The sequence below is a fragment of the Nannobrachium achirus genome (assembly GCF_963921795.1).
Source record: "Nannobrachium achirus genome assembly, chromosome: 11".
NCBI lineage: Eukaryota > Metazoa > Chordata > Actinopteri > Myctophiformes > Myctophidae > Nannobrachium > Nannobrachium achirus.
In genome coordinates, this window is record NC_137820.1 from 26,885,498 (window position 1) to 26,905,374 (window position 19,877).

The 19,877-nt window shown below is 44.5% G+C and overlaps 2 protein-coding genes across 2 annotated transcripts in view; one reads left to right on the plus strand and one right to left on the minus strand.

Moving 5' to 3' along the window:
- Positions 1 to 1,162: 1,162 nt before the first annotated feature.
- Positions 1,163 to 2,767, plus strand: rag2 (recombination activating gene 2; the record flags this gene model as incomplete). The annotated part of the gene is made up of 1 exon (XM_080736700.1): positions 1,163 to 2,767. One exon carries the CDS (start codon positions 1,163 to 1,165, stop codon positions 2,765 to 2,767), a length of 1,605 nt encoding a protein of 534 aa, XP_080592826.1.
- A 3,386-nt stretch (positions 2,768 to 6,153) lies between these two features.
- The window catches only part of rag1 (recombination activating 1), a gene marked incomplete at both ends in the record, with an annotated part of 50,885 nt that continues 37,161 nt past the window's right edge, over positions 6,154 to 19,877 (minus strand). The window contains 3 exons of the mRNA XM_080736972.1: positions 6,154 to 7,904; positions 9,549 to 10,666; positions 11,946 to 12,275. Coding sequence (XP_080593098.1) covers positions 6,154 to 7,904; positions 9,549 to 10,666; positions 11,946 to 12,275 — 3,199 coding nt within the window. The remainder of the gene's footprint in view (positions 7,905 to 9,548; positions 10,667 to 11,945; positions 12,276 to 19,877) is intronic.

Genomic DNA, 19,877 nt, shown 5'->3' on the forward strand with positions numbered 1-19,877 from the left:
CAAAGTGATTTGCTGGATAGCATCCTGTTACATTTACTGACCATAAGGTAAGCAATGCTCAAATTATGATCACAAATTTCAGGTAAACATGTATTAGACTATTAGTACTGTACTTGGATGATTGGATGATTTTTTTAATACAAAAACGTTTGTATTGTCTGTCTAGTTTGTGGTCTAAATAGGAGAATAATTTGAGGCAATGACATGTAATTAAATTAGAGTTAAATGTTGCATTAATGTAGGATGTTTGTGACTCTCTAAAAGTACAGGTCAAAGTGATTATCTAACTTTATAATTAAATTACGTGAACTAGCAAGCAAACTAATCTATAATTAAGCCCACTCTTATCTGTTGCTTTCAAATGTATCAGATTACTTATCATGCACTGCACTCAATGAGCTAGCTAGCAACAGTAGCAAGCCTAACGTTAGAGCAGATATATTTTTGGCCTACAACTAAAAGTATTCTGACAAAGCAACTGCATAAACAATGATAAGAAACGTTTTGCACACAACATGCTAACGATGTTAAGATGCTCGCAGCTTACCTGTTGGTTTACTTTGCTTAGTTTGCTACTCTGACAGTTTGTCTCAGCGTCTTCCTATTTTCTTGGATCCCTAGCAACCAGTGGTCACGTTTTCTGTTGGCTGCTGGGTAATGTTGTTTTCATAGAGAAACATGCGTGATTAAATGTATGCAACAACAGACGACAATTTCAACATAAGAAAACTAAGAAGAAAATAGGGGTAATAATAATAATAACAATAGTAGGTTAATAATCATAATAATATTCATAATAATATGTATTATTATAGGTCTAATTATTTTTATTATTACCCTTATTATTACAAGAATAATAGGTTACGTTATGTTAATACTAATATAATAGGCCTATAGCCTTAATAATTGAATTTAATTATGTTTTAGATTGTGGGGAAGAAAGCATAATCTACTGCATACTGTACATTTCAAATGTTCATATCCCATTGAATGTTTAGCATAGGCCTACCATACATAATATAACTGACATTTCTCACTCACTAGTAAACAGGAAGAATCATACGGTTCCTGAAATGCATAATATCAAAACAATCAACAGCTGACTGACCCCGTTGTTGTGTTTGTGTGTTGTTTTCTCACACAGACACCTGTTAGCTACAGAATGTCCCTGCAGCCATTAACTCCAGTGAACTGTGGAAGCCTCCTACAGCCCGGGTGCTCCCTGCTACAGCTGGACGGTGAGGCGCTTTTGTTTGGCCAGAAAGGCTGGCCCAAGCGCTCTTGTCCAACGGGAGTGTTTGGAGTGCGGCTAAAGGACGGAGAGCTTAAGCTGAGGCCCATCTCCTTCTCCAACGACTCCTGCTACCTGCCTCCGCTGCGCTGCCCGGCTGTCGCCCGCCTTGACCCCCATGACGGCTACGCAGAGAGCTACCTGATCCACGGTGGCCGCACTCCAAACAACGAGATCTCAGCCAGCCTCTACCAGCTGACCCTGGACAGCCGTGGCTGTAATCGCAAAGTCACTCTGAGGTGTCAAGAGAAGGAGCTGGTGGGCGAGCTGCCAGGGGCCCGATATGGCCACACTATCAGTATGGTTCACAGCCGGGGAAAGACGGCCGGCGTGCTGTTTGGGGGCAGATCGTACATGCCTGCTGGAGAGCGGACCACCGAAAACTGGAACAGCGTTGTAGACTGCCCTCCTCAGGTGTTCATTATTGACCTGGAATTTGGCATCTGCTCCGCCCACACGTTGTCTGAGCTCAGCGGCGGACAATCCTTTCATCTGGGCCTCGCCAGAGAAGACTGCGTCTACTTCCTCGGCGGCCACTCGCTCTCCTCCGACTCCCGCCCCCCGCGCCTTTTCCGACTCCGCGTCGAGCTTCTACAGGGCAACCCCCTGCTCTCCTGCGACGCCCTGGATACGGGTTTGTCCGTCACGAGTGCCATCGTCACCCGTACGGGTCCCGCTCACAAATACATTATCTTGGGAGGATATCAGGCCGACTCTCAGAAGAGGCTGGCATGTAGCACCGTGATCCTGGATGAAAAAGGAATCCACATCGAGGCTTTGGAACCACCTCAGTGGACCGCGGATATCAATCAGAGCCGCACCTGGTTCGGCGGCAGCCTGGGCGAGGGAAGTGCCCTGATAGGGGTTCCATCGGAGGGAAGGTCAGCCCAGCCAGAGGCACATTATTTCTATCAGGTGCGCTTCCAGACGGAGGAGGACGAGGCAGGGGAGGGCGCCCAGGCCTGCAGCCAAGAATCCACCGACTATGAAGATTCCACTCCGCTGGAGGACTCGGAGGAGCTGTACTTTGGCCGCGAGCCTCACGAGCTGGAGGACAGCAGCGGCGGAGAAGAATACACGTACAAAGAGGACGACGAAGAGGACGAGTCCAAAACGGGCTACTGGATGAAATGCTGCCTGGGCTGCCACGTGGACGTCAACACGTGGGAGCCGTTCTACTCCACCGAGCTCCACCGGCCCGCCATGATCTTCTGTTCCAGGGGCGAGGGGGGCCACTGGGTGCACGCCCAGTGCATGGAGCTGTCCGAGACCCTGTTGGTGAGGCTCTCTGAGGGGAACAGCAAGTACTTCTGCATGGACCACGGAGGTCTGCCCCGCCAGGAGTTCATGACCCCACCTCGACGAGCGCTGGCCCTGAAGCGCACGGCCATGAAGATGCAGAATAAGAAGAAGACTCCTCCATCACTGAGGATGACTCCGGCTAAAAAGAGCTTCCTCAGAAGGTTGTTTGACTGATGAGAATGGGCAAACAATGTTGAACCGCTGTTTACATTTTTTTTTTTTTATCTTAACTGCTCTGCTAATACTGTAACTGAATATTGAGAGGACACCTGTTATGTTCAAATTCTGTGGAATGTTTGAAACAAAAATGTATCAATAAAATGTATTCAAAACTGATATCTATGCTTTGTTTGAAATTACTTACACCCTAGCTCAGGACTGGACATAATTTATTTTCCAGGGGTCAGGCCACACATTGGACAATTGAAATGAAACATAGAACACATTGTTGAATTACAGTATATTAAAACTGCATTCATTTGTTGTTGAGACTGCATTACAATAGGGTGAACTATGTTTATTTTTGTTTTTACATCAGTACCTGTTCACTCACATTATAAAATACTATGCATTATGTTATGAATATGGACCCACAGCAGATGTTTCACTGTTACATTAAAAACATTTAACATTTGAGTACATACAAATGAAAGGTCGAATGCAGCTATGTACCCAATACTACATATTAAAACCCACTCAGGCCGGGTACACATTTTAGTGTATGGGAGGGGCTTACAGTACATGTACAGTATGTATCAACATATTTGTTTTTGTAGGCTAATTTCTGATTTGGGCCTAACTATAGGTTAGGCCTAAATGGGTAATAATTGGAGTAGTTAAGTTAGTGAAGTTAGTAGTTTGTGGATGTCTTTTAATTTAATTTTTCTTTGAGGACTTTGAGGGCTGGATCGAAAAGGTCAAAGGGCCGGGCCCGGCCCTCGGGCCGTATGTTGTCGGGCCATACTTGTTTATATGAAGCAATATTCAAACGCTTATCTCTCCACAGTGTGATAGGTGTGATTCTGCAGATCCAACCCTGACAGTTATGCCCTGTGCCCCAACCTACAGAATTTCCTCTAGTATTTTCCAAAATACTAGAGGTAGAGATAGAACCAGACCCAGTGTTAGTCATCCTGAGAGTGTCAGAAGGGATGAAGAAACTACGAGTAACTCTGAACAACGCCTGTTGTCCTACAGTCTTATCACTGCAAAGAAATATTTTTTAAGAAGAAAAAGGTGCCCACAGTAAAAGCTTCGGCTCAATGAGAGGACAGAAACTCTACACTTAGAAATAATTCGATTTATATTCAAAGACAAACTTGAAAGATTTTGAGAAGATTGGAAGCCAATACTCTCCTTTCTGAAAGGGTGTACATTTGGAAATATAAAGGCAGCCTTGCCTTGTTTGTATTCATTTCAGTGTACAGTACCTTTGTTTTGTGTGTATGTCTCTGTTTGTTTTTGAAAATAGGAAAACTGTGTTTGAATCGTAACTGTATGTCTTTATCCTGTGCTTCGCAATAAAGATATTTGAAACGAGAAAGTATGACAGTAATTCCTGTATATACATTAGAATAAGAAGAATCCAGAATATACAGTTATTTGTATTTATTTATTTTATGACATGACAAATATTTGTCCACAAGAAAACTCCTATTACTTGCACACTAACATACAGCAAGGTTTTGTCCTCATCACCACAGATATACATAGTAAAATCCATAGTGTTAACATGAGTGTGTTTTGATTGAGGATTGTATTGTGTACTGTAGCATTGTGGGTCTTCTGCTTCAGTGCAAGTGGCCTACACTGGACATTATGTAGGCACAATGAATTGCGCAGAGACCTTTCTACGCATTACCTTAAAAGTTCTCTGCATCCCCAGAATGCAATTTTCTTTATATTCAAAATGGTGTAAAAAAAACAGAAAGAAATGATGAAGTGCACTGTGCAAAGTGAACAAAGTGGAATTTCATGAATCATCCATCATCCATTATTTTGGAAATGCAATTCATTATATGGACAAACACAAATATCGTCGTTGTCGGGTGGAAACCTTGTATGTCCAAAACCGTTCATTTTGCATTTAACATTTTAAAAATGATTTAAACGAGTGAAAACAGCCGATCTACAAGCACACAACGCCTTGCACCGCAAGGCGTTGTGTGCTTGTAGATCAGCTGTTTTCACTACTTTTGTGTGACGGCCTTGTGTGATGAAGCAGGGCTTTACTTTACGAAAGAACGTACAAATTTGAAACTTGGAGATACGAGGTTTCTGCCCGACAGCGACGATATGGACAATCACAAATATGAGACACAGCCCAACAATACACTATACTGTTAAAGCATGATGTTATTGTAGGATTCTGACAACTGTCAAATGAAAATGTGTATACTTCACACCGCTGTCATGTGGTGAAAGTTATGACAGGGAAAACGAACCAAGAACATTCAATCAAATAAGAAAATAAAAATTGCCTGTCACAAAACAAAATTGTCAGGTGCTGAACGGGACGAAATAATCAATCAATCAAACAAATGTATGAACTCAAACAATGCAGTTTACATCCACTTTCTCCTATTGTCGTCCATCATCCTCGCCTCACTGTGAAAAACATTGGAAAAATATGACAAAGTCAAGCCCGCAAGGAAGTCCATGCGGTATTGGGCTTATAGTAATGAGCCATACCACATTTCTATGATATCAACAAAAAAGGTCAGTATATGTTTTATTTTGTGTGAAGAAGAGGTAGAATACGTATCGTTTTCTCTGCCACTGTGCAAAAGCTCTATAGAGATAAAACTGGTTCAAAGTGACCCGGCATCTATTAAATCCCCTCAGGGATCCCACCACAAAGCACTAAAATAATCTTTTTCTGAGGGCACTCATGAAACAAAGAGCATTTGGGTCCTGCTGATTCCATTTTGCTCCAGCCCAAAAGATAAATTAATACAGCGGTCATAAATTTGGTCTCTTTAACACAATTTCCCTACCATGACTTACAGTGCTTTCATCTGTTTCCATAAATATCCCCTCTGTATAAATGTATAAATGTGTCACAACCCCACAACACAATAAACTGCACCATATTTCACAGGAAGCCGGGGATAAAAAACAAAATCTCTCCTGCGAAAAGAAAGGAGAAAGACCTCTAGGTTACCTCTGTGCATTGGCCTGCTTTTGAACTGTGATCATTAACTTGAAATAAAGAGTATGAACTAAATATAAAGGCTGGAATTACATAGATTATATGATAATGTATTGCATTATATTATATTCCACAGCCTTCTTGAAATTAAGCAAGTAAATGAAATGGGACATTTAAAGGAGAAAACATTTTTAAATTATGTACTTTAAATGAAGTGTAAAAGATTTCCTTCAGTTACAGCAATAAACTTCAATGTCATAGATAATAGATTATATTGCTAAGTCCAAATGTTGCAATAAAAAGTAATTAAAGTCATTAATTTCTCATAATGTTTATGTAAGAAATACTTAACAGCTTCAGATCATAATCCCGGTATTGAGATATTAAAATCATTCAAGCCTTAACATTGTCAAACATGAGAAGTGTCAGGGGAGATTATATCTTCATCTGCCAGGATCTCCCCTGGGTCAATGGTAGCTTGCAGAGCCGTGGCAGAGTCTTTATGAGCCTCCATGAACTTCTGCAGATACTTGGAGGTGTAGAGCCAGTGGTGTTTCAACACATCCTCCAGCTCAAAAGCCTTGGACTGACGAGCGTTCATCTTACGGAAGCGCCGGAACAGTTTGTTTGCCGACTCGTTCCCCTCGCTGGCCCACGCTCCAATAGAGCCGTCTCTTTCTATGATTTCAGGGACGTGGGCCAGGGTCTTGTGCAGGTAATTGGTAATCTTGCCGTCATACCTGTATTTGTAGGTGGTGGAGAGGAGGTCTGCGAAGCGCTGCGAGTTGAAACTGTAGCGGCACAGTTGGTCGGGGCATTCTTTGGCCGGGTTGCTGGCACGCCACACAGGTTTCATCTGGATGTAAAGCCCCATCAGCTCCCTCAGAGCCTCCCGCCGTTCCTCCGAGGGCACAAGTTCGCACACCACGTCCACGGTCTCCTCGGACATCAGCCTCCGGGCGTAGTTCCCGTTCATCCGCATCACCGGCTTGAGCTTGAGTTTTTTCCTCAGCTGCTTGTCGAGGGCAGCCCTCCAGCCTCGCCTTTCCTCGCGGCTGGGGTTGGCCTTCTTGAACACCTCCCCGATCTCATCCTGGAAGATTTTGTAGAACTCCGTGGCGTTACCGATGTCACAGTGCAGTGCATCCAGAGTGGGCTGGGTTTCCATGAAGGGCTTGGCGGAGACCCCCTTCACCCGATCCCGCAGCTCCTCGACCGACTCCGAGAAGGGGTTGCTCCGCCATATCTCGTAGCGCTCCAGGTTCTCGCTGTGGCTGCGGGTGATGGAATGGAGCACCATGTTGTGGGAGGCCTCCGCCCGGGTGGAGTCGCACAGAGTGCAGACGTAGGTGGAGCCTGAGGCCTCCAGGCCCTCCATCTCGCGCACCATCTTCTCGTCGTAGCCTGTGCCTCTGAAGTAGAAGCGGAACGAGCGGGGGAGGCCGCCCATGGACAGGATGAGCCGGCTTTCCGTCATCGCCGTCCGCTCTGCGACCACGGGCCCCAAGACGGCGGTGAGCATCTCGTGGTCCGACTCGTCCACAAACATCAGGCACATGGGCTTACAGGACAGCTCGGAGTTGGGCTTTGGCTCCGTGAAGATATTGACCGCCTCCGCTTTCCCGTCCGGCGTCACGGAGATGGACATAATCGTGAAAGAGAAGCGGACCGCTTTCTCGGGGATCGCGGGACCCCCGCCGTGCTTCTCGCTGACGTCTCCCATGCCATCGCAGGACTCTTTGATCATGACGCTGAAGCCTGAAGTGCAAGCACTGTCATCTAGCCCGCACTCTTTCAGTCCCTCCATTACTTCCTCCTCCAGGTCCTTCAAGGCAGACGCGAGGGCCACATCGTAGCGAAACCTCCGGCTTATGGTGTCCGCCCGCGAGTCATCCACCGAGTCGGCCCAGCCAGAGAGCCCGTTGATGATGCCCACGTGGCAAGAGGGGGACACGCTCTTGAGGGCCGGCTGCCATTCAAAGGGGTGGTAGCCGGGGAGGAGCTCCTTCTCTGCCGCACGCAGGGTGTGCAGGGGCTGGAAGATCTGGCGGCCGCTGGTGGCCTTCACAGTCCGGTACATCTTGTGGTACTGACTGCAGCTCAGGAAGGTATTGACCCGAATGGCAAGGCAGACAGCGGGGTGAAGCCCAAAGCCTCTGCCTGTAAATGAAAAAAAAAAGGTGAGGAGAACAGAAGGAGAGAGAGATTAGGAACAAAGACAATAATCGAGGAGCAAAAAGGAAGGGATAAAGGAGACCGGCAGTGAAGCCGTTATGTTATGTGTAAGTCTATTCTGCTGCTCTGATAATAACTTCTGTATCTAACATTTTATTACAGTAATTGCATGCCCTGCATTTGCTGCCCATATAAGCTACTTGGCTAAATGTTATCTGTCAACAATCCTAAATCTAATACCCAAATGAGGGACCATCATTGTCCAAAACTCCCCATAAGCCTGTTTTTGTGTGTTTCAGGATAATAACAAAATGCAATATTTTCTATAATTTCTAAAGTGTTACAGGGGGGTATAGAGGGTGAGTCATTGGAGCTGGCAAAAGTGATGTATTGGCTGCAAATGAAAACAGACACCAGCTGGCCCCTATCCCCCAGAGAGGAGGATGGTTCTGTCTGTGTAATTTGCGGATACAAGAGCGGCTGATGTTGTTTTGATATTAACAGCCCCTTGACAAGAGTTGTTATTGTGTATTAAAGGAAGAGTGAGAACCAGGGAGGAGCCTGGGTGTGTGACAAGACCGAAGCAGTTCAAAAGACAGGCAAATAATTAAAGATTTTCAATTACGGTAGTCTCCCAGACAAGTTCCTCCATTGTCGCGGAATAATAGTGAACTTTTCAACTCATTGTTATTTATGAGATGGTTGCATTCCTCTGCGGTACACAGAAATATAAATGAGCAAAGGCTGTTGCATTTTCATTCTCTGTTTTCAAAGGATCTGCTCTGCATATTGTCACTATAGGGTGGAAAGTCCAAAAATGTTACTTTCAGGAAATGAAAAAAAAAAGAGTTCCAATGGATTATTATTAGTGCAAACAGTATATAATACTTTACATTTGTTAAATATTTACCAAGCCCCCAGACAGACTTAACCACTTTCAACCTGTCATGCCTATTTTGTGTCATCATTATTTGAAAACAAAAACCTTTTTACTTTTTAGCCATTTTCAAAAATAGCAGATCTACAAGCTCACAAGGCATGTGACATATGTGAGAATAGGAAAACATTTGTTTTAATGTGGGGCGTTCTTGTTGTCGTGAGCTTACAGGCTAGTTTTTTGCTGCTTTCGCGAGACACAGACCGACATATCGTCGTTGTCGGGTGGAAACCTTGTATGTCCAAAACCGTTTGTTTTGTATTTATCGTCTATAAAATGTACTAAACTAGTGAAAACAGCAGATCTACAAGCACACAACGCCTCGCGATAGATCGGCTGTTTTCACTAGTTTTGTGTGACAGTCTTGTATGATGAAGCAGGGCCTTGCTTTACCAAAAGACGTACACATTTGAAACTTGGAGACAAGGTTTCTGCCCGACAGTGACAATATTTTAGTGATCATGTTGCGAGGAAAACGTTGAGATAATAGCCACTTTGGTCAGAACTGACTGAAAATAACTTTGTACTTCAAGTTTAAAATGATACTAAATATTTGTCCAAATAAATTCCAAATATTATCAAATTATCTCGCGGCACCCCTGGACTGCCGTCACGGCACCCCAGGGTGCCCCGTCACCCACTTTGAAAACCCCTGATCTAAAGGATAAAAAGCCACATAATGGTTCTCTTACCTTGCATGAGGGCCTCCAGCTCGTCCGCCTGCCGGTGCTCGTTCCCGGCCCTCAGAGCGAGCAGGAACAGTGTGAGACACACTGACCTCATGTCGCCTCCCTCCTCCTTCTCCGCAAACACCTTCACCTGGCTCTTCAGGTCTCTGAGCCGGTGCTTCTGGGCACGACGGGTCAGCGACAGCAAGTGCTGACGGGGTCGGCCCCCCTTGTTAACCGGGAGGTAGTCGTCTGTGGCGTGGCTCTTCGGGGACGCCCCGTGACTCTCCTCCGGCGGCTCCTCTTGCTGGTGGGCCAGACAGTGGGCCCTGAAGGCGTCCAGCCTCACCAGCTCGCCGCAGCCGGCCCTCGGGCAGACGAGAGGGAGAGAGTGCAGCGCCGCCAGGAAGGCCTTGGTGGGCGGGGCCAGGTCGGCGGGGGCGCAGGGCCGGTAGCAGGACGGGCAGTGGGGTCCCAGCGCCCGGGTGTACTTCGCCATACAGCCGCGGCAGAAGAGATGCCTGCACGGGGACTGAACTGGGTCGGAGAGCAGATGGTCACACACCAGGCAGGTGAAGGAGCAGAGGAAGTCCACGGGGAGTCCCTCGGCGATCAGCCCGGCGCCGAGGTGGTCCTTCTGACAGTGAGTAATGCTTTTCACCCACTGTTCCTTCGGAACGTTGGGCTTCGCCCAGGCTTTGTCCGCGGGGCCTTGGCGGTGACCCGCTTTCGGTCTCAGAGATCTCCTCCTCTCGCCGGGGACGGGGGGATCAGAGAGGTCCCACTTGGCTCTCTTGGCCATCTGCTGGGCTCCATGAGGACGCTTCCTCCTCTTCCTCCCACTCCGCTGGAGCGAGCGCTTCCTGGGAGAGCAGAGGGAGCAGGGCGAAGAGTGGGGCGTCCACTCAGGTACCCTTCTCCTGGTGAAGCTGCAGAAGCCTCCTCCGCGCATGGCGACCGTCCAACAGCGGTGGCAGAAGGACGGGGGGTGGATGGATTCCGTGTCCTCCTCCACGTTGACCTTGAACACCTTGAGGATGACCTGTGGCCAGGTGGTGAACTTGCAGCTCATTTTACGCAGGGCAGACCTGCTCGCCTCGTCCAAGGAACCCTGCACCTCATGCTCTGTGCCTTTAACTTTCCTTAGAGCAATGCCACAGAGCCGACAGAGACACCTTCGAACAGGACAATAATACAGCCAGTCAGTATTAATAGTAGTATATTATAGTATTATTTATATGTAATATAGTTGCATAAAAAAAATATTAAATAAGTGTCGAAACTCAGATTTGATGTGGTTCAGTGATGCATAAAGATAATAAAGATTATGGGCTGTATTTTGATTGTCTTAAGTACCAGCTTATGCCTTAACTTAAAGGCCTGTCCATACTGTCTCCGACCACCGAATTTCTCATCAGAGAGTTCCGACTTTCCGACGTGCAGCTTTCCGAACTCTAATTCGGGGTAATGCTTTTCATAAGATGCGAGTGACATCATTTTGTAGAACTGGACCTTTCCGACGAAAGGTTCGGTGGTGGAGACAGTAGGCCTTTAAGTTGGTACTTAAGACAATCAAAATTGAGCCCTTAAAGATGGGGTGCCATGATTTTACCCTCCTATAAAACATGATTATCTACTATTATGATTATACTAGGATACTATACTATGATTAAAAAAGTGTTAAAGTGGTGACCCAGCTGAAGTTAGCCACACCCACGTATGTTGGGTGAATGGTAATTAGGGGAGGGGTTGATTCTGTGATGTAATAGGTAGGCCTATCTGTGTTTTTGGACCGGCACGTTTGACCCCACAAGTTGGCAGCCTACAGCTAAAACCCAAATAGAAAGGCAATACATAATTGCTCATAACAACCACACCAGGGGGTCTAATGAAGTACTGTCAACCTCCTAGACACATGAAAACTAGAAAAAGTACAAAACTATGGCACCGCCTCTTTAAGTCTTTATGCATCACTGAACCACCAATGGCTTTTAGAACACAAGGTATTTGCAATTTCTGAATAATTAGAGAAAGCTTTGGATAAGTTTGTAAAATGCTATAATTATGTTATATATATATATATATTATGTATAATTATGTAGTGGTGTCTTATAATTGTGTCTTGACCTGAACAGAAAAATGTAAATAATTAACCTATTTAGGCCTGACCTTTTTTTTTTTTTTTTTTTTATCTTATTATTAAAAAATTACAAAACCAAATATGTTGCTACATACTGTACATGTACTGTACTACACTAAAAAGTGTTTCCCGGCCTGAATTCATTCATATAGTTCTATAAAACACAGTATAGTATAGTATGGTATGGTATTACAATGTACAACAGCTGGTATAGTACAGGAAAGTATCATGGTACAGTTACAGTAGTATAGCTATATTGAGTGTGTGCACTGTGCGTTCACCTGAGGTGGTTCATATGAGTGTCCATCTCCTGTAGCTTCAGATCTACCCTCCGGCCCGGACCCTCTATGTACTCTTTACTTTTCCCCCCGAGGCACAGCTTCATCACGCTCCCTGGAAGAGGCTCACTGGCATCCGTAGGGGGCGAGATAGCAGGGGCTGCTGTCTCACTGGGGAGCTGAGGGGCCTTCTCCATGGACCTGACCCGAAACAGTTTGAACTTCCAGTGTGAGAACTTGGAATGATCGTGATGGAGTTCAGCTGGCATGGAGGATCTGGGGCCATCTGTCTCCAGGCCCTGCTCCTCCATGATGGGAGAGATGGTGTGGATCCTGGATAGAATAGAATAGAATAGAATAGAATAGAATAGAATAGAATAGAATAGAAGAGGAGAGCATAGTTAGTCATATACCGGTAGCAAAAGTATTAAATCGTCGTTGTCGGGTGGAAACCTTGCATGTCCAAAACTGTTCGTTTCGTATTTATCTTTTTTTTTTTTTTTTAAATAGTGAAAATAGCCGATCTACAAGCACACAACGCCTCGCAACGTGAGGCGTTGTGTGCTTGTAGATCTGCTATTTTCACTAGTTTTGTGCGACAGTCTTGTATGATGAAGCAGGGCTTTACTTTACAGAAAAACAAACAAATTTGAAACTTGGAGATAGAAGGTTTCTGCCCGACAGTGACAAAATAATGTCAGCTTCCCGTGAAAAGCCCATTAAAACATACAGAGAAGAGATTTAACTGTAAAAATCCCCAGATTTCCCGAGTGCCCCTTTCACCAGCTTTACTTGATTCCTGTTGATTTTATACACCAAGTCATCTAAGATCCCCCTGTACAGCGACAGCGAGGCATGGTGAGCCTTGACACTAAGTGCTGTATTATATCATAAGTGCCATTTAGGTCTTCTGTGAAATGCACCAGACAAGCATTGGGGATCAATACAGCACCGAAATCTTCATTTCTCTTATCTCCAATTTCATTGCTCAGGGACACTTTACTCTGACACAGCGAGTTTGCTAAATGGGCAACCTTACCCCTGTAAGGCTGTCTCTCCCGTATATTAGTCATTTTGTGGCTGAAGAATTGGAAGCCTCCAGCCTCCAATTCTCACCAGCCAGACCGGCATTTAAAAATACAATTAAACGATGGGGGTCACAGGAAACAATGTTATTGACCCCTTGGGAGCAAAGGTCAACAAGAACGCACCACATTAAAACAAATGTTTTCCTCTTCTCAAATGTCCCAAACCAAACCAGAATGTATCAATTTCAATTAACAATGTTTCAGCTTATAGTCTGGAAGTTCAATCACAGTTCATTCGCAGTTCAAAGAACGAAGCATTGTAAACAAGCCAATGAACTCTCAATTCCATTGGGTGAGTCTTACCATTGCACTCCAACAGTGCACACATTTCAGCGTGGTCCCTCTATCCATCTTTCTATCTGCCCCTGTGCGTTGTTACCCCCGGGAGGCTGGAATCTGGCGGTCCCCCCTTCATTCCCCAGCTCTGTGTGTGTGTGTGTGTGTGTATGTGTGTGTGTGTGTGTGTGTGTGTTTGGCTTGTTGAACTGTCCTCTGAGACCAACAGCTAAGGCTGTGTGCATGTGTGTGTGTGTCAGCTGGGGCCCCTACCTTGTTTTTCAGTCTCAGCTGGCGTTTGTCTCCCCTGGGGGGCCTGGGGGTCTTCTCTGCATGGGAGCACAGGGGAAGCCCAGAGAGCTGACGTGACACACGGCGTGTGTGCTCTGTGTGTTTTCTATCTTGTCTCCAAGTGTCTCCCAGCTTGGCGCTGCGAAGGACTGGCTCTCCGTGCAGCGGGGATCCCTTCATTGTCTCTCCTTGGCGTCTGCGGGTATTTATACCCTCACTGGTGTGGGATTCCAACAGGCAGTTGATGCCACCTGATCCATACAGCTGATGAGAGAGAGACAGAGACAGAGAGAGAGAGAGAGAGAGAGAGAGAGAGAGAGAGAGAGAGAGAGAGAGAGAGAGAGAGAGAGAGAGGTTAACCCCAAAAAACACAACACAACACAACACAACACAACACACACACACACACACACACACACACACACACACACACACACACACACACACACACACACACACACACACACACACACACACACACACACACACACACACACACACACACACACACACACACACACACACACAGTGGTGGGAAAAAGTACTCAAATGTTTTACTTAAGTAAAAGTATCAATACTGCAGTGTAGAAATACTCTGTTACAAGTAAAAGTCCGGAATTCAAAATGTACTTGAGTAAAAGTACAAAGGTAGGCCTATTGGGCCTACCTTTCTACCAAAAGTAGAAAGTACTCATTATGCAGAATGTCCCATTTAAAGTTTCCGAATGTAAAGATCTTTTGAAAATAGCAGATCTACAAGCTCACAATGTGTTGCGATGCCTATAAGGGTGAAGTGGTTAATGTATGTTTGGTAATAATAATCCAAATCAACAAAGTAAACTAGTAACTAAAGTTTTCAAATAAATGTAGTGGAGTATATATTTGGATCCGAGATGTAGTGGAGTACTACAAATACCTCAAAAAAGCACTTAAAGGAGTAGTTCACCCCCAAAATGACTTTTTTTCTATTGATTACTCATGCCATGGAGACTAGAGTTCAATAATATTTTTAGTTTTTTGTCGCATTCCTAAGACAAAAATGTGATAACAATAAATTTACTCGAATCAAATATTTGTCTTAGGAATGTGACAAAAACCAAAAAATATTATTGAACTCTACTCTCCATGGCATGAGTAATCAATAGGAAAAAAAAGTCATTTTGGGGGTGAACTACTCCTTTAAGTACAGTACTTTAAGCAAATCTAGTTACTTTACACCACTCCACCACACACACACACACGCACGCACGCACGCACGCACGCACGCACGCACGCACACACACACACACGCACACACACGCACACACACGCACACACACGCACACACCAACAGTAGCTCCCAAACAAACAACTGTGCATCATGCCACCGCACGGCTCCTCACTCAGCTGGATAAGCCACCGTGTCATCATTATCTCCCATGTCTGCAGGTTCACCTCAGCCAGGTGGCCTCGCAGACTCACAACAGACACTGTTAAACCTGGGAAAAGAAAAGGTTACGAGTGCAGAGTCACAATGGATTGCTCAAAACAACCGTGCCGTGCGTGTCTGTCAATACCAAGAAACTGTCATTGCCTCTACACCAAGGGTCTTCAACAGGGGGTCCTCAGAGTTACTACAGGGGGTCCTCCAAATCTTTGTGAGATAGAAACTTTTTTTCCCTCCTTTTTGTATTTTAACCACTTGAACCCTAGCGTCCATATTCTGAGAACTTTAGCCAAAAATAGCCGATCTACAAGCTCACAACGCCTCGCGCTGCGAGGCGTTGTGAGCTTGTAGATCGGCTATTTTTGGCAAAGAGGTTTGGTGTAGAGGGGGAAAAGAGACCAAGTACAGAGTGAAAGGTCAAGTTTATTAAGTATTGACGGTTCAAGTGGTTAAATATCTGAAAACACAATTTGACATGAATCCAAGATACCACTGATGATTGTACTGTCAAATGATGAAACTACATGTATATGGAATCTACGAAAAGGTTGTGGGGGGTCCCTGCTTCCTCTCTCTCTCTCAAGTAAGTGGTCCTTGGCCTGAAAATGTTTTTTTTGTTATCAATTATTTTTATTTTCCATAACATGAAATTAGAGACATACATATGAATAGAACAAGAAAAAGTAAAACATTAATCAAAAGAAAAATGCAATTAACAGACAAACAACACAAACAATAGCAAAACAAGAAAAGGAAAAGAAAACCCACCCACCCCCTTTCCCCGGACCAACACGGAATGTACAATAGTGCATGCCTGTGCTAGGCTGTTACCACTATATAGTGATTTCTTGAATCATAGCCTTAAGCTTATCTGCAATGTCCGACCACATATTAATGTTTTCTTCTTTTGCTCCGTGTAACCTTGCTATCGACTGCTCTAAATATACTATATCTAGAAAGGTCAAGGCCCACTGGCGAAACGTTAACGTATGAGGAGGTTTCCACCGCGTAGCTACCATCTTCTTCGCCGCCGTTAATCCAGCAAAGAAGATGCGCTTGCGTATATTGTTTAGTTGCAACTGTGAGACGTCATTTAATAAAAATAAAGAAGGAGAAGATATGATATTAATACTAAAAATAGTTGAAAGTTTGGAGGCAACCATATTCCAGAATGACGACACATTTGGGCATTCCCAAACCATGTGAAGGAAGGTACCAATACTATTTGAGGCGCAGAGAGTGCAGTTGGGATTATTCAAAATCCTCATAGCACATAGTCTGCGGGGAGTTAAATAAGTCCGATGAACAAAATTTAAATGAATTTGTTGATGGTCTGGATTTCTAGAAGATAGCCTAATGTTAGACCATACTGTGTCCCAACAAAAGTCAGGGTCCAAATTTGGTACATCATTCCTCCAAACAGTATCAACAGATAGGGGCCCATAACTACAGTCTAATAAAAAACCATAGAGGGTGGAAACCAAACCTCTTGTTCTGTTACCATCACAGATAAACTCATGGAAGGGGTGCAATCTAAGGGGAGCTTGCCATGGGACCCCGTAGGTCCTCATGGACGTTCTCAGTTGGAAGTAGAAAAAAAGGGTATTTCCAGGCAGATTGAAGATGTCACACAAATCTCGAAAAGGTCGTAAACCATTTCTATCAAATAAGTCCCCTAATGTACGAATCCCCTTAGCCCTCCACCTTGGAAAGCGAATGGGGCGATCCTCGATTAAAAGTCTTTGATTATTGAACACTGGGGAAAATAAGTTCCATTTACAATCAATCTTACACATCTTTTCAGCTGCCCTCCATACTGCCACTAAATGAGAAATGATAGGTCCAAAGCGAACTTTGCATTGATGTGTAGTTATGTTTGAATAGATAAGATCTCTCAATTCAACAGGCTGCACTAAACTCTCCTCAAGCTCTCTCCAAGAAACCTTATTTGCTGGGTTAAACCAATTTAAAAGGGGGCGGAGCGTGAAGGCCCAATAATAAAATTTAAAGTTGGGCAATGAAAGGCCGCCATCATCTCTAGCACGTTGTAATAGAGAAAGTTTAAGACGAGGGCGTTTCCCTTTCCACACAAACTTAGATATCGAAGAGTGAAGCTTATTCCAGTATTGCGGCGGTGGTGGCAAAGGGAGCATAGAGCTTACAAAGTTAACCCTAGGAAGAACATTCATCTTTATGATTGAAACTCGAGCTTGGAGAGAGTTGGGCAAAGATGACCATCTATCTAAATCAAGACAAATCTTATTTAGAGTGTCACCATAGTTGTTCTTAACAATAGCCTGAAGAGAGGGGAAAATATCTATGCCAAGATATTTGAATTGGCTTACTACTGGGATTATGGGCGGCAGGATAGCAGATCTCATCTGATCATTTAGAGGTAGAAGGGCTGACTTCGTCCAATTAATTTTGTAGCCGGAAATGGAACTGAACTGATCAAAAATTTGAAGGACGTGAGTAATTGACTGTGGTGCATTCTCAATGAACAGTAGAATATCATCAGCATATAGGGAAATGCGATGCTGTGTGTTGTTAATCGAAACAGGAGTAATATCTGCAGACTGACGCACTGTCTGAGCCAAGGGTTCGAGTGAAAGTGCGAAAAGGAGAGGACTAAGGGGACAACCCTGCCTTGAAGATCTGCCAATCGTGAATAGCGGCGAACAGATCTTACCGGTTAGGACCATCGCTGACGGATTAGAATAAAGTACTTTAACAAAATGTATGAATGAAGCACCAAATCCCATTTTATCTAGTACAGCCCACAGGTAAGACCATTCCAGACGATCAAATGCTTTCAACGCATCGAGCGACAACACTGCGGCGGGGGTCCTCAGCTCCTTAGCCCTATCGATGATATGCAATAGTCGTCTAGCATTATCAGAGGCTAGTCTAGTTCCTATGAAACCTGTCTGATCACAGTGTACTAAGGTGGTCATAAAACCCTGCAAGCGACGCGCAAGCACCTTAGCAAAAACTTTTAGATCAGAATTCAAAAGTGAAAGCGGTCTATAGCTTGCGCAATCTGTGGGATCCTTGTTCTTCTTCAACAATAATGATATAATAGCTACATTCACATCCCTGGAGAAAGAGCCACTTTCAGTTGCATATCGAAACATGTCTAGCATCAGCTGACCTAGATCTTCCCAAAAGATGGCATAAAGTTCAGGGGGTATCCCATCCAAACCAGGCGACTTGCCCCTACGCATTGCGAGCACAGCTTCCTGTAATTCCGCCAGATGGAGCGGTCTATCTAAGGCTTCCGCATCCGCCTCGCTAAGGGTTGGTAACTGTATGTTGGATAAAAAATCATTGCATACTGCATCATCGTGAATGACCTCGGAGGTGTAGAGCTCATCATAAAAAGCACGAAACGTGGCATTGACCTCTTTGGGTTCTGTAACCATGGCTCCCGTTGTTGATTTGACACTAACAATATCAGCAAAATGCTCATTGGATCTAAGACGTAAAGCCAGTAAGTGACTGGGTCTTGCACTATTAAAATAGTAGTTTTGCCTTGTGCGTTTCATTTGAAATTCTGAGCGGCGCTTGAGAATGGAGTTAATTTCTTTCTTAACTAGCTCTCTCTGGGTTGCTGTACTAACATCAAAGTTATTTTGGAGAGAATTATCCAAAGTAGAAAACCGAGATTCCAATTCCACCAGTTTGGCTGACCTTAATTTTCTCTGAGTGGACGCATAGAGGGTTGTATTACTCCTGATAAAGCCTTTAATTGCATCCCAAAGAATTCTGGGATCCTCAACTGAGCCTGTATTGATATTTATAAATTCGCGCAAACCAGTTTGAAACTGAGCTACAAATGCCGCATCGCGCAGCAGTGTGGTGTTAAACCGCCATCTAGGAGCTCTATCTATAACCTGTTTCAGTGAAGCAACACACAGCACCGCCTTGTGATCCGAGAGTGACATTGGGAGCAACTCTACCTTGGCAATTTTATGAAACAAGCTAACAGGGGCAAAAACGTAATCGATCCTAGAGAATGAAGCATGCCTACCCGACAGAAAAGAAAAATCTCTAACCGTTGGGTTCATTAAACGCCAGATGTCGAGTAAGCCAGTTGAGTTTGCCCAAGCACGTAGTTCTGCAGACGCTAGTGCTTGTTCTCTGCTTTCTACCCCAGTGGATCTATCTAGGTTATGTTGCCATGTTGCATTGAAGTCAGCACCAACAATGATTTTGAAATCCGTCAGTTCCAATAAGGTTTTAGTTAGTAATTTGTAAAACTCTTTGTCTAAAACATTTGGAGCATACACAGAGACTAGTGCTAGCATTTTACCCTCCAAGCGGATTTTAGCAACAGCTATCCTCCCGTCACTGTCAGACCAATCACCCAAAAAATCCAACCTAAGGTTACGTCTAGCCAATATGGCTACTCCCTTGGTTTTGGAAGAAGCAGCTGAAAAGGCTAAAACACGATAATGTTTATTAGCCAGTCGGTTGGAATGCTCTTTTAAAAGATGAGACTCCTGTATAAATGCAAAGTCAATTGATTTAGATCGCAAAACCCCCAAAATGCTGGTTCGCTTATGCGGTATATTCGCTCCCCTTACATTGAAACTTAGAAATTTATATTCTGTCATAATTGTGGTTCAAACCATACGCACAGCAAGCACAGTAGAACATTTTAGAATTTCCTAGTTGGTCCCTCACAACAAACCTTCCCCACAGAAAAACAAAACAACCCCAAAAGGAACAGAAAGGAAAAAGCAACATCAAACGAACATAAAAAAACACATAACATTGAAGCTTGAGGGGGAAAACCCCATTAGCATCAGAGTGCACAAAAACAGTTCCCCACCCCATCAACCTATTAGTCAA